Here is a 15074-nt window from a genome sequence, read left to right as displayed (position 1 = left end):
CGTGGTGAGTATTACTGGCCACGCCCGTCACCGACGACAACCTGCTGGACTACCACCAGCACCTCCTCTCCGAGAACCAGGACCCCTTCCAGCTCAAGTACCGGCTCTATGCCGTCGTGGTGAGTATTACTGGCCACGCCCGTCACCGACGACAACCTGCTGGACTACCACCAGCACCTCCTCTCCGAGAACCAGGACCCCTTCCAGCTCAAGTACCGGCTCTATGCCGTCGTGGTGAGTATTACTGGCCACGCCCGTCACCGACGACAACCTGCTGGACTACCACCAGCACCTCCTCTCCGAGAACCAGGACCCCTTCCAGCTCAAGTACCGGCTCTATGCCGTCGTGGTGAGTATTACTGGCCACGCCCGTCACCGACGACAACCTGCTGGACTACCACCAGCACCTCCTCTCCGAGAACCAGGACCCCTTCCAGCTCAAGTACCGGCTCTATGCCGTCGTGGTGAGTATTACTGGCCACGCCCGTCACCGACGACAACCTGCTGGACTACCACCAGCACCTCCTCTCCGAGAACCAGGACCCCTTCCAGCTCAAGTACCGGCTCTATGCCGTCGTGGTGAGTATTACTGGCCACGCCCGTCACCGACGACAACCTGCTGGACTACCACCAGCACCTCCTCTCCGAGAACCAGGACCCCTTCCAGCTCAAGTACCGGCTCTATGCCGTCGTGGTGAGTATTACTGGCCACGCCCGTCACCGACGACAACCTGCTGGACTACCACCAGCACCTCCTCTCCGAGAACCAGGACCCCTTCCAGCTCAAGTACCGGCTCTATGCCGTCGTGGTGAGTATTACTGGCCACGCCCGTCACCGACGACAACCTGCTGGACTACCACCAGCACCTCCTCTCCGAGAACCAGGACCCCTTCCAGCTCAAGTACCGGCTCTATGCCGTCGTGGTGAGTATTACTGGCCACGCCCGTCACCGACGACAACCTGCTGGACTACCACCAGCACCTCCTCTCCGAGAACCAGGACCCCTTCCAGCTCAAGTACCGGCTCTATGCCGTCGTGGTGAGTATTACTGGCCACGCCCGTCACCGACGACAACCTGCTGGACTACCACCAGCACCTCCTCTCCGAGAACCAGGACCCCTTCCAGCTCAAGTACCGGCTCTATGCCGTCGTGGTGAGTATTACTGGCCACGCCCGTCACCGACGACAACCTGCTGGACTACCACCAGCACCTCCTCTCCGAGAACCAGGACCCCTTCCAGCTCAAGTACCGGCTCTATGCCGTCGTGGTGAGTATTACTGGCCACGCCCGTCACCGACGACAACCTGCTGGACTACCACCAGCACCTCCTCTCCGAGAACCAGGACCCCTTCCAGCTCAAGTACCGGCTCTATGCCGTCGTGGTGAGTATTACTGGCCACGCCCGTCACCGACGACAACCTGCTGGACTACCACCAGCACCTCCTCTCCGAGAACCAGGACCCCTTCCAGCTCAAGTACCGGCTCTATGCCGTCGTGGTGAGTATTACTGGCCACGCCCGTCACCGACGACAACCTGCTGGACTACCACCAGCACCTCCTCTCCGAGAACCAGGACCCCTTCCAGCTCAAGTACCGGCTCTATGCCGTCGTGGTGAGTATTACTGGCCACGCCCGTCACCGACGACAACCTGCTGGACTACCACCAGCACCTCCTCTCCGAGAACCAGGACCCCTTCCAGCTCAAGTACCGGCTCTATGCCGTCGTGGTGAGTATTACTGGCCACGCCCGTCACCGACGACAACCTGCTGGACTACCACCAGCACCTCCTCTCCGAGAACCAGGACCCCTTCCAGCTCAAGTACCGGCTCTATGCCGTCGTGGTGAGTATTACTGGCCACGCCCGTCACCGACGACAACCTGCTGGACTACCACCAGCACCTCCTCTCCGAGAACCAGGACCCCTTCCAGCTCAAGTACCGGCTCTATGCCGTCGTGGTGAGTATTACTGGCCACGCCCGTCACCGACGACAACCTGCTGGACTACCACCAGCACCTCCTCTCCGAGAACCAGGACCCCTTCCAGCTCAAGTACCGGCTCTATGCCGTCGTGGTGAGTATTACTGGCCACGCCCGTCACCGACGACAACCTGCTGGACTACCACCAGCACCTCCTCTCCGAGAACCAGGACCCCTTCCAGCTCAAGTACCGGCTCTATGCCGTCGTGGTGAGTATTACTGGCCACGCCCGTCACCGACGACAACCTGCTGGACTACCACCAGCACCTCCTCTCCGAGAACCAGGACCCCTTCCAGCTCAAGTACCGGCTCTATGCCGTCGTGGTGAGTATTACTGGCCACGCCCGTCACCGACGACAACCTGCTGGACTACCACCAGCACCTCCTCTCCGAGAACCAGGACCCCTTCCAGCTCAAGTACCGGCTCTATGCCGTCGTGGTGAGTATTACTGGCCACGCCCGTCACCGACGACAACCTGCTGGACTACCACCAGCACCTCCTCTCCGAGAACCAGGACCCCTTCCAGCTCAAGTACCGGCTCTATGCCGTCGTGGTGAGTATTACTGGCCACGCCCGTCACCGACGACAACCTGCTGGACTACCACCAGCACCTCCTCTCCGAGAACCAGGACCCCTTCCAGCTCAAGTACCGGCTCTATGCCGTCGTGGTGAGTATTACTGGCCACGCCCGTCACCGACGACAACCTGCTGGACTACCACCAGCACCTCCTCTCCGAGAACCAGGACCCCTTCCAGCTCAAGTACCGGCTCTATGCCGTCGTGGTGAGTATTACTGGCCACGCCCGTCACCGACGACAACCTGCTGGACTACCACCAGCACCTCCTCTCCGAGAACCAGGACCCCTTCCAGCTCAAGTACCGGCTCTATGCCGTCGTGGTGAGTATTACTGGCCACGCCCGTCACCGACGACAACCTGCTGGACTACCACCAGCACCTCCTCTCCGAGAACCAGGACCCCTTCCAGCTCAAGTACCGGCTCTATGCCGTCGTGGTGAGTATTACTGGCCACGCCCGTCACCGACGACAACCTGCTGGACTACCACCAGCACCTCCTCTCCGAGAACCAGGACCCCTTCCAGCTCAAGTACCGGCTCTATGCCGTCGTGGTGAGTATAGCTACTGTTCGTCATTGTCGGAGAGGGTGGTATAGGCGGGTTCGTTCCCCTCATGGGCCACCAATTAATGTATACTGTACACCACTTCACAAAACAACACCTATGTATTTTATAATTAAGTATTCTTGCAAATAAAATAACTGATCTTTATCGTAGTGTACATTACGGAGTCTTATTAAAACCTAATTTTTAAACTTTTTAATTAATATTAAACGTCTTACATGGTTTATATAAAAAAGTGCAAGGTATATATACAAAATTAGCAGTAGCCGTGCTGTCAGCGCCTGACCAATATTGAAAGGCAACGTATCACACTCGCAATATTGAAATGCAATGTTCCATAAAACAACTAATTATTTCTGTTGTCGACAGTCGCACTCGGGGCAGATGAGCGGCGGGCACTACGTGGCGTACGCGCGCAACCCGAGCGGCACGTGGCTCTGCTACAACGACTCCATGTGCCGCGAGCTCGGCGCCAGCCCGCCCATCGACCCCGCCAGCGCCTACCTGCTGTTCTACGAGCGGCAGGGGCTGGACTATGAGAGGTATGCACACAGATGAGCCCTACACAACCCGAGCGGCACGTGGCTCTGCTACAACGCCTACCTGCTGGTCTACGAGCGGCAGGGGCTGGACTATGAGAGGTATGCACACAGATGAGCCCTACACAACCCGAGCGGCACGTGGCTCTGCTACAACGCCTACCTGCTGGTCTACGAGCGGCAGGGGCTGGACTATGAGAGGTATGCACACAGATGAGCCCTACACAACCCGAGCGGCACGTGGCTCTGCTACAACGCCTACCTGCTGGTCTACGAGCGGCAGGGGCTGGACTATGAGAGGTATGCACACAGATGAGCCCTACACAACCCGAGCGGCACGTGGCTCTGCTACAACGACTCCATGTGCCGCGAGCTCGGCGCCAGCCCGCCCATCGACCCCGCCAGCGCCTACCTGCTGTTCTACGAGCGGCAGGGGCTGGACTATGAGAGGTATGCACACAGATGAGCCCTACACAACCCGAGCGGCACGTGGCTCTGCTACAACGCCTACCTGCTGGTCTACGAGCGGCAGGGGCTGGACTATGAGAGGTATGCACACAGATGAGCCCTACACAACCCGAGCGGCACGTGGCTCTGCTACAACGCCTACCTGCTGGTCTACGAGCGGCAGGGGCTGGACTATGAGAGGTATGCACACAGATGAGCCCTACACAACCCGAGCGGCACGTGGCTCTGCTACAACGCCTACCTGCTGGTCTACGAGCGGCAGGGGCTGGACTATGAGAGGTATGCACACAGATGAGCCCTACACAACCCGAGCGGCACGTGGCTCTGCTACAACGCCTACCTGCTGGTCTACGAGCGGCAGGGGCTGGACTATGAGAGGTATGCACACAGATGAGCCCTACACAACCCGAGCGGCACGTGGCTCTGCTACAACGCCTACCTGCTGGTCTACGAGCGGCAGGGGCTGGACTATGAGAGGTATGCACACAGATGAGCCCTACACAACCCGAGCGGCACGTGGCTCTGCTACAACGCCTACCTGCTGGTCTACGAGCGGCAGGGGCTGGACTATGAGAGGTATGCACACAGATGAGCCCTACACAACCCGAGCGGCACGTGGCTCTGCTACAACGCCTACCTGCTGGTCTACGAGCGGCAGGGGCTGGACTATGAGAGGTATGCACACAGATGAGCCCTACACAACCCGAGCGGCACGTGGCTCTGCTACAACGCCTACCTGCTGTTCTACGAGCGGCAGGGGCTGGACTATGAGAGGTATGCACACAGATGAGCCCTACACAACCCGAGCGGCACGTGGCTCTGCTACAACGCCTACCTGCTGGTCTACGAGCGGCAGGGGCTGGACTATGAGAGGTATGCACACAGATGAGCCCTACACAACCCGAGCGGCACGTGGCTCTGCTACAACGCCTACCTGCTGGTCTACGAGCGGCAGGGGCTGGACTATGAGAGGTATGCACACAGATGAGCCCTACACAACCCGAGCGGCACGTGGCTCTGCTACAACGCCTACCTGCTGGTCTACGAGCGGCAGGGGCTGGACTATGAGAGGTATGCACACAGATGAGCCCTACACAACCCGAGCGGCACGTGGCTCTGCTACAACGACTCCATGTGCCGCGAGCTCGGCGCCAGCCCGCCCATCGACCCCGCCAGCGCCTACCTGCTGTTCTACGAGCGGCAGGGGCTGGACTATGAGAGGTATGCACACAGATGAGCCCTACACAACCCGAGCGGCACGTGGCTCTGCTACAACGCCTACCTGCTGGTCTACGAGCGGCAGGGGCTGGACTATGAGAGGTATGCACACAGATGAGCCCTACACAACCCGAGCGGCACGTGGCTCTGCTACAACGACTCCATGTGCCGCGAGCTCGGCGCCAGCCCGCCCATCGACCCCGCCAGCGCCTACCTGCTGTTCTACGAGCGGCAGGGGCTGGACTATGAGAGGTATGCACACAGATGAGCCCTACACAACCCGAGCGGCACGTGGCTCTGCTACAACGCCTACCTGCTGGTCTACGAGCGGCAGGGGCTGGACTATGAGAGGTATGCACACAGATGAGCCCTACACAACCCGAGCGGCACGTGGCTCTGCTACAACGCCTACCTGCTGGTCTACGAGCGGCAGGGGCTGGACTATGAGAGGTATGCACACAGATGAGCCCTACACAACCCGAGCGGCACGTGGCTCTGCTACAACGCCTACCTGCTGGTCTACGAGCGGCAGGGGCTGGACTATGAGAGGTATGCACACAGATGAGCCCTACACAACCCGAGCGGCACGTGGCTCTGCTACAACGCCTACCTGCTGGTCTACGAGCGGCAGGGGCTGGACTATGAGAGGTATGCACACAGATGAGCCCTACACAACCCGAGCGGCACGTGGCTCTGCTACAACGCCTACCTGCTGGTCTACGAGCGGCAGGGGCTGGACTATGAGAGGTATGCACACAGATGAGCCCTACACAACCCGAGCGGCACGTGGCTCTGCTACAACGCCTACCTGCTGGTCTACGAGCGGCAGGGGCTGGACTATGAGAGGTATGCACACAGATGAGCCCTACACAACCCGAGCGGCACGTGGCTCTGCTACAACGCCTACCTGCTGGTCTACGAGCGGCAGGGGCTGGACTATGAGAGGTATGCACACAGATGAGCCCTACACAACCCGAGCGGCACGTGGCTCTGCTACAACGCCTACCTGCTGGTCTACGAGCGGCAGGGGCTGGACTATGAGAGGTATGCACACAGATGAGCCCTACACAACCCGAGCGGCACGTGGCTCTGCTACAACGCCTACCTGCTGGTCTACGAGCGGCAGGGGCTGGACTATGAGAGGTATGCACACAGATGAGCCCTACACAACCCGAGCGGCACGTGGCTCTGCTACAACGCCTACCTGCTGGTCTACGAGCGGCAGGGGCTGGACTATGAGAGGTATGCACACAGATGAGCCCTACACAACCCGAGCGGCACGTGGCTCTGCTACAACGCCTACCTGCTGGTCTACGAGCGGCAGGGGCTGGACTATGAGAGGTATGCACACAGATGAGCCCTACACAACCCGAGCGGCACGTGGCTCTGCTACAACGCCTACCTGCTGGTCTACGAGCGGCAGGGGCTGGACTATGAGAGGTATGCACACAGATGAGCCCTACACAACCCGAGCGGCACGTGGCTCTGCTACAACGCCTACCTGCTGGTCTACGAGCGGCAGGGGCTGGACTATGAGAGGTATGCACACAGATGAGCCCTACACAACCCGAGCGGCACGTGGCTCTGCTACAACGCCTACCTGCTGGTCTACGAGCGGCAGGGGCTGGACTATGAGAGGTATGCACACAGATGAGCCCTACACAACCCGAGCGGCACGTGGCTCTGCTACAACGCCTACCTGCTGGTCTACGAGCGGCAGGGGCTGGACTATGAGAGGTATGCACACAGATGAGCCCTACACAACCCGAGCGGCACGTGGCTCTGCTACAACGCCTACCTGCTGGTCTACGAGCGGCAGGGGCTGGACTATGAGAGGTATGCACACAGATGAGCCCTACACAACCCGAGCGGCACGTGGCTCTGCTACAACGCCTACCTGCTGGTCTACGAGCGGCAGGGGCTGGACTATGAGAGGTATGCACACAGATGAGCCCTACACAACCCGAGCGGCACGTGGCTCTGCTACAACGCCTACCTGCTGGTCTACGAGCGGCAGGGGCTGGACTATGAGAGGTATGCACACAGATGAGCCCTACACAACCCGAGCGGCACGTGGCTCTGCTACAACGCCTACCTGCTGGTCTACGAGCGGCAGGGGCTGGACTATGAGAGGTATGCACACAGATGAGCCCTACACAACCCGAGCGGCACGTGGCTCTGCTACAACGCCTACCTGCTGGTCTACGAGCGGCAGGGGCTGGACTATGAGAGGTATGCACACAGATGAGCCCTACACAACCCGAGCGGCACGTGGCTCTGCTACAACGCCTACCTGCTGGTCTACGAGCGGCAGGGGCTGGACTATGAGAGGTATGCACACAGATGAGCCCTACACAACCCGAGCGGCACGTGGCTCTGCTACAACGCCTACCTGCTGGTCTACGAGCGGCAGGGGCTGGACTATGAGAGGTATGCACACAGATGAGCCCTACACAACCCGAGCGGCACGTGGCTCTGCTACAACGCCTACCTGCTGGTCTACGAGCGGCAGGGGCTGGACTATGAGAGGTATGCACACAGATGAGCCCTACACAACCCGAGCGGCACGTGGCTCTGCTACAACGCCTACCTGCTGGTCTACGAGCGGCAGGGGCTGGACTATGAGAGGTATGCACACAGATGAGCCCTACACAACCCGAGCGGCACGTGGCTCTGCTACAACGCCTACCTGCTGGTCTACGAGCGGCAGGGGCTGGACTATGAGAGGTATGCACACAGATGAGCCCTACACAACCCGAGCGGCACGTGGCTCTGCTACAACGCCTACCTGCTGGTCTACGAGCGGCAGGGGCTGGACTATGAGAGGTATGCACACAGATGAGCCCTACACAACCCGAGCGGCACGTGGCTCTGCTACAACGCCTACCTGCTGGTCTACGAGCGGCAGGGGCTGGACTATGAGAGGTATGCACACAGATGAGCCCTACACAACCCGAGCGGCACGTGGCTCTGCTACAACGCCTACCTGCTGGTCTACGAGCGGCAGGGGCTGGACTATGAGAGGTATGCACACAGATGAGCCCTACACAACCCGAGCGGCACGTGGCTCTGCTACAACGCCTACCTGCTGGTCTACGAGCGGCAGGGGCTGGACTATGAGAGGTATGCACACAGATGAGCCCTACACAACCCGAGCGGCACGTGGCTCTGCTACAACGCCTACCTGCTGGTCTACGAGCGGCAGGGGCTGGACTATGAGAGGTATGCACACAGATGAGCCCTACACAACCCGAGCGGCACGTGGCTCTGCTACAACGCCTACCTGCTGGTCTACGAGCGGCAGGGGCTGGACTATGAGAGGTATGCACACAGATGAGCCCTACACAACCCGAGCGGCACGTGGCTCTGCTACAACGCCTACCTGCTGGTCTACGAGCGGCAGGGGCTGGACTATGAGAGGTATGCACACAGATGAGCCCTACACAACCCGAGCGGCACGTGGCTCTGCTACAACGCCTACCTGCTGGTCTACGAGCGGCAGGGGCTGGACTATGAGAGGTATGCACACAGATGAGCCCTACACAACCCGAGCGGCACGTGGCTCTGCTACAACGCCTACCTGCTGGTCTACGAGCGGCAGGGGCTGGACTATGAGAGGTATGCACACAGATGAGCCCTACACAACCCGAGCGGCACGTGGCTCTGCTACAACGCCTACCTGCTGGTCTACGAGCGGCAGGGGCTGGACTATGAGAGGTATGCACACAGATGAGCCCTACACAACCCGAGCGGCACGTGGCTCTGCTACAACGCCTACCTGCTGGTCTACGAGCGGCAGGGGCTGGACTATGAGAGGTATGCACACAGATGAGCCCTACACAACCCGAGCGGCACGTGGCTCTGCTACAACGCCTACCTGCTGGTCTACGAGCGGCAGGGGCTGGACTATGAGAGGTATGCACACAGATGAGCCCTACACAACCCGAGCGGCACGTGGCTCTGCTACAACGCCTACCTGCTGGTCTACGAGCGGCAGGGGCTGGACTATGAGAGGTATGCACACAGATGAGCCCTACACAACCCGAGCGGCACGTGGCTCTGCTACAACGCCTACCTGCTGGTCTACGAGCGGCAGGGGCTGGACTATGAGAGGTATGCACACAGATGAGCCCTACACAACCCGAGCGGCACGTGGCTCTGCTACAACGCCTACCTGCTGGTCTACGAGCGGCAGGGGCTGGACTATGAGAGGTATGCACACAGATGAGCCCTACACAACCCGAGCGGCACGTGGCTCTGCTACAACGCCTACCTGCTGGTCTACGAGCGGCAGGGGCTGGACTATGAGAGGTATGCACACAGATGAGCCCTACACAACCCGAGCGGCACGTGGCTCTGCTACAACGCCTACCTGCTGGTCTACGAGCGGCAGGGGCTGGACTATGAGAGGTATGCACACAGATGAGCCCTACACAACCCGAGCGGCACGTGGCTCTGCTACAACGCCTACCTGCTGGTCTACGAGCGGCAGGGGCTGGACTATGAGAGGTATGCACACAGATGAGCCCTACACAACCCGAGCGGCACGTGGCTCTGCTACAACGCCTACCTGCTGGTCTACGAGCGGCAGGGGCTGGACTATGAGAGGTATGCACACAGATGAGCCCTACACAACCCGAGCGGCACGTGGCTCTGCTACAACGCCTACCTGCTGGTCTACGAGCGGCAGGGGCTGGACTATGAGAGGTATGCACACAGATGAGCCCTACACAACCCGAGCGGCACGTGGCTCTGCTACAACGCCTACCTGCTGGTCTACGAGCGGCAGGGGCTGGACTATGAGAGGTATGCACACAGATGAGCCCTACACAACCCGAGCGGCACGTGGCTCTGCTACAACGCCTACCTGCTGGTCTACGAGCGGCAGGGGCTGGACTATGAGAGGTATGCACACAGATGAGCCCTACACAACCCGAGCGGCACGTGGCTCTGCTACAACGCCTACCTGCTGGTCTACGAGCGGCAGGGGCTGGACTATGAGAGGTATGCACACAGATGAGCCCTACACAACCCGAGCGGCACGTGGCTCTGCTACAACGCCTACCTGCTGGTCTACGAGCGGCAGGGGCTGGACTATGAGAGGTATGCACACAGATGAGCCCTACACAACCCGAGCGGCACGTGGCTCTGCTACAACGACTCCATGTGCCGCGAGCTCGGCGCCAGCCCGCCCATCGACCCCGCCAGCGCCTACCTGCTGTTCTACGAGCGGCAGGGGCTGGACTATGAGAGGTATGCACACAGATGAGCCCTACACAACCCGAGCGGCACGTGGCTCTGCTACAACGCCTACCTGCTGGTCTACGAGCGGCAGGGGCTGGACTATGAGAGGTATGCACACAGATGAGCCCTACACAACCCGAGCGGCACGTGGCTCTGCTACAACGCCTACCTGCTGGTCTACGAGCGGCAGGGGCTGGACTATGAGAGGTATGCACACAGATGAGCCCTACACAACCCGAGCGGCACGTGGCTCTGCTACAACGCCTACCTGCTGTTCTACGAGCGGCAGGGGCTGGACTATGAGAGGTATGCACACAGATGAGCCCTACACAACCCGAGCGGCACGTGGCTCTGCTACAACGACTCCATGTGCCGCGAGCTCGGCGCCAGCCCGCCCATCGACCCCGCCAGCGCCTACCTGCTGTTCTACGAGCGGCAGGGGCTGGACTATGAGAGGTATGCACACAGATGAGCCCTACACAACCCGAGCGGCACGTGGCTCTGCTACAACGCCTACCTGCTGGTCTACGAGCGGCAGGGGCTGGACTATGAGAGGTATGCACACAGATGAGCCCTACACAACCCGAGCGGCACGTGGCTCTGCTACAACGCCTACCTGCTGGTCTACGAGCGGCAGGGGCTGGACTATGAGAGGTATGCACACAGATGAGCCCTACACAACCCGAGCGGCACGTGGCTCTGCTACAACGCCTACCTGCTGGTCTACGAGCGGCAGGGGCTGGACTATGAGAGGTATGCACACAGATGAGCCCTACACAACCCGAGCGGCACGTGGCTCTGCTACAACGCCTACCTGCTGGTCTACGAGCGGCAGGGGCTGGACTATGAGAGGTATGCACACAGATGAGCCCTACACAACCCGAGCGGCACGTGGCTCTGCTACAACGACTCCATGTGCCGCGAGCTCGGCGCCAGCCCGCCCATCGACCCCGCCAGCGCCTACCTGCTGTTCTACGAGCGGCAGGGGCTGGACTATGAGAGGTATGCACACAGATGAGCCCTACACAACCCGAGCGGCACGTGGCTCTGCTACAACGCCTACCTGCTGGTCTACGAGCGGCAGGGGCTGGACTATGAGAGGTATGCACACAGATGAGCCCTACACAACCCGAGCGGCACGTGGCTCTGCTACAACGCCTACCTGCTGTTCTACGAGCGGCAGGGGCTGGACTATGAGAGGTATGCACACAGATGAGCCCTACACAACCCGAGCGGCACGTGGCTCTGCTACAACGCCTACCTGCTGGTCTACGAGCGGCAGGGGCTGGACTATGAGAGGTATGCACACAGATGAGCCCTACACAACCCGAGCGGCACGTGGCTCTGCTACAACGCCTACCTGCTGGTCTACGAGCGGCAGGGGCTGGACTATGAGAGGTATGCACACAGATGAGCCCTACACAACCCGAGCGGCACGTGGCTCTGCTACAACGCCTACCTGCTGGTCTACGAGCGGCAGGGGCTGGACTATGAGAGGTATGCACACAGATGAGCCCTACACAACCCGAGCGGCACGTGGCTCTGCTACAACGCCTACCTGCTGGTCTACGAGCGGCAGGGGCTGGACTATGAGAGGTATGCACACAGATGAGCCCTACACAACCCGAGCGGCACGTGGCTCTGCTACAACGACTCCATGTGCCGCGAGCTCGGCGCCAGCCCGCCCATCGACCCCGCCAGCGCCTACCTGCTGTTCTACGAGCGGCAGGGGCTGGACTATGAGAGGTATGCACACAGATGAGCCCTACACAACCCGAGCGGCACGTGGCTCTGCTACAACGACTCCATGTGCCGCGAGCTCGGCGCCAGCCCGCCCATCGACCCCGCCAGCGCCTACCTGCTGTTCTACGAGCGGCAGGGGCTGGACTATGAGAGGTATGCACACAGATGAGCCCTACACAACCCGAGCGGCACGTGGCTCTGCTACAACGACTCCATGTGCCGCGAGCTCGGCGCCAGCCCGCCCATCGACCCCGCCAGCGCCTACCTGCTGTTCTACGAGCGGCAGGGGCTGGACTATGAGAGGTATGCACACAGATGAGCCCTACACAACCCGAGCGGCACGTGGCTCTGCTACAACGCCTACCTGCTGGTCTACGAGCGGCAGGGGCTGGACTATGAGAGGTATGCACACAGATGAGCCCTACACAACCCGAGCGGCACGTGGCTCTGCTACAACGACTCCATGTGCCGCGAGCTCGGCGCCAGCCCGCCCATCGACCCCGCCAGCGCCTACCTGCTGTTCTACGAGCGGCAGGGGCTGGACTATGAGAGGTATGCACACAGATGAGCCCTACACAACCCGAGCGGCACGTGGCTCTGCTACAACGCCTACCTGCTGGTCTACGAGCGGCAGGGGCTGGACTATGAGAGGTATGCACACAGATGAGCCCTACACAACCCGAGCGGCACGTGGCTCTGCTACAACGCCTACCTGCTGGTCTACGAGCGGCAGGGGCTGGACTATGAGAGGTATGCACACAGATGAGCCCTACACAACCCGAGCGGCACGTGGCTCTGCTACAACGCCTACCTGCTGGTCTACGAGCGGCAGGGGCTGGACTATGAGAGGTATGCACACAGATGAGCCCTACACAACCCGAGCGGCACGTGGCTCTGCTACAACGCCTACCTGCTGGTCTACGAGCGGCAGGGGCTGGACTATGAGAGGTATGCACACAGATGAGCCCTACACAACCCGAGCGGCACGTGGCTCTGCTACAACGCCTACCTGCTGGTCTACGAGCGGCAGGGGCTGGACTATGAGAGGTATGCACACAGATGAGCCCTACACAACCCGAGCGGCACGTGGCTCTGCTACAACGCCTACCTGCTGGTCTACGAGCGGCAGGGGCTGGACTATGAGAGGTATGCACACAGATGAGCCCTACACAACCCGAGCGGCACGTGGCTCTGCTACAACGCCTACCTGCTGGTCTACGAGCGGCAGGGGCTGGACTATGAGAGGTATGCACACAGATGAGCCCTACACAACCCGAGCGGCACGTGGCTCTGCTACAACGCCTACCTGCTGGTCTACGAGCGGCAGGGGCTGGACTATGAGAGGTATGCACACAGATGAGCCCTACACAACCCGAGCGGCACGTGGCTCTGCTACAACGCCTACCTGCTGGTCTACGAGCGGCAGGGGCTGGACTATGAGAGGTATGCACACAGATGAGCCCTACACAACCCGAGCGGCACGTGGCTCTGCTACAACGCCTACCTGCTGGTCTACGAGCGGCAGGGGCTGGACTATGAGAGGTATGCACACAGATGAGCCCTACACAACCCGAGCGGCACGTGGCTCTGCTACAACGCCTACCTGCTGGTCTACGAGCGGCAGGGGCTGGACTATGAGAGGTATGCACACAGATGAGCCCTACACAACCCGAGCGGCACGTGGCTCTGCTACAACGCCTACCTGCTGGTCTACGAGCGGCAGGGGCTGGACTATGAGAGGTATGCACACAGATGAGCCCTACACAACCCGAGCGGCACGTGGCTCTGCTACAACGCCTACCTGCTGGTCTACGAGCGGCAGGGGCTGGACTATGAGAGGTATGCACACAGATGAGCCCTACACAACCCGAGCGGCACGTGGCTCTGCTACAACGCCTACCTGCTGGTCTACGAGCGGCAGGGGCTGGACTATGAGAGGTATGCACACAGATGAGCCCTACACAACCCGAGCGGCACGTGGCTCTGCTACAACGCCTACCTGCTGGTCTACGAGCGGCAGGGGCTGGACTATGAGAGGTATGCACACAGATGAGCCCTACACAACCCGAGCGGCACGTGGCTCTGCTACAACGCCTACCTGCTGGTCTACGAGCGGCAGGGGCTGGACTATGAGAGGTATGCACACAGATGAGCCCTACACAACCCGAGCGGCACGTGGCTCTGCTACAACGCCTACCTGCTGTTCTACGAGCGGCAGGGGCTGGACTATGAGAGGTATGCACACAGATGAGCCCTACACAACCCGAGCGGCACGTGGCTCTGCTACAACGCCTACCTGCTGGTCTACGAGCGGCAGGGGCTGGACTATGAGAGGTATGCACACAGATGAGCCCTACACAACCCGAGCGGCACGTGGCTCTGCTACAACGCCTACCTGCTGGTCTACGAGCGGCAGGGGCTGGACTATGAGAGGTATGCACACAGATGAGCCCTACACAACCCGAGCGGCACGTGGCTCTGCTACAACGCCTACCTGCTGGTCTACGAGCGGCAGGGGCTGGACTATGAGAGGTATGCACACAGATGAGCCCTACACAACCCGAGCGGCACGTGGCTCTGCTACAACGCCTACCTGCTGGTCTACGAGCGGCAGGGGCTGGACTATGAGAGGTATGCACACAGATGAGCCCTACACAACCCGAGCGGCACGTGGCTCTGCTACAACGCCTACCTGCTGGTCTACGAGCGGCAGGGGCTGGACTATGAGAGGTATGCACACA

At 60.5% G+C, this 15074-nt stretch overlaps 1 protein-coding gene across 1 annotated transcript in view; it reads left to right on the top strand.

Annotated features, from left to right (window-relative positions):
• LOC134657191 (ubiquitin carboxyl-terminal hydrolase 32) overlaps positions 1 to 15074 on the top strand; it is an 86762-nt gene that overhangs the window by 70156 nt on the left and 1532 nt on the right. The window contains exon 31 of the mRNA XM_063512744.1: positions 3491 to 3663. Within this exon, the coding sequence (XP_063368814.1) occupies positions 3491 to 3663 (173 nt within the window). The remainder of the gene's footprint in view (positions 1 to 3490; positions 3664 to 15074) is intronic.

This window comes from Cydia amplana, chromosome 19 (assembly GCF_948474715.1).
Source record: "Cydia amplana chromosome 19, ilCydAmpl1.1, whole genome shotgun sequence".
In the NCBI taxonomy this organism is placed as follows: domain Eukaryota; kingdom Metazoa; phylum Arthropoda; class Insecta; order Lepidoptera; family Tortricidae; genus Cydia; species Cydia amplana.
Note: the sequence above shows the minus strand (reverse complement) of the source record. Positions and strands in the feature narration are given on the sequence as shown.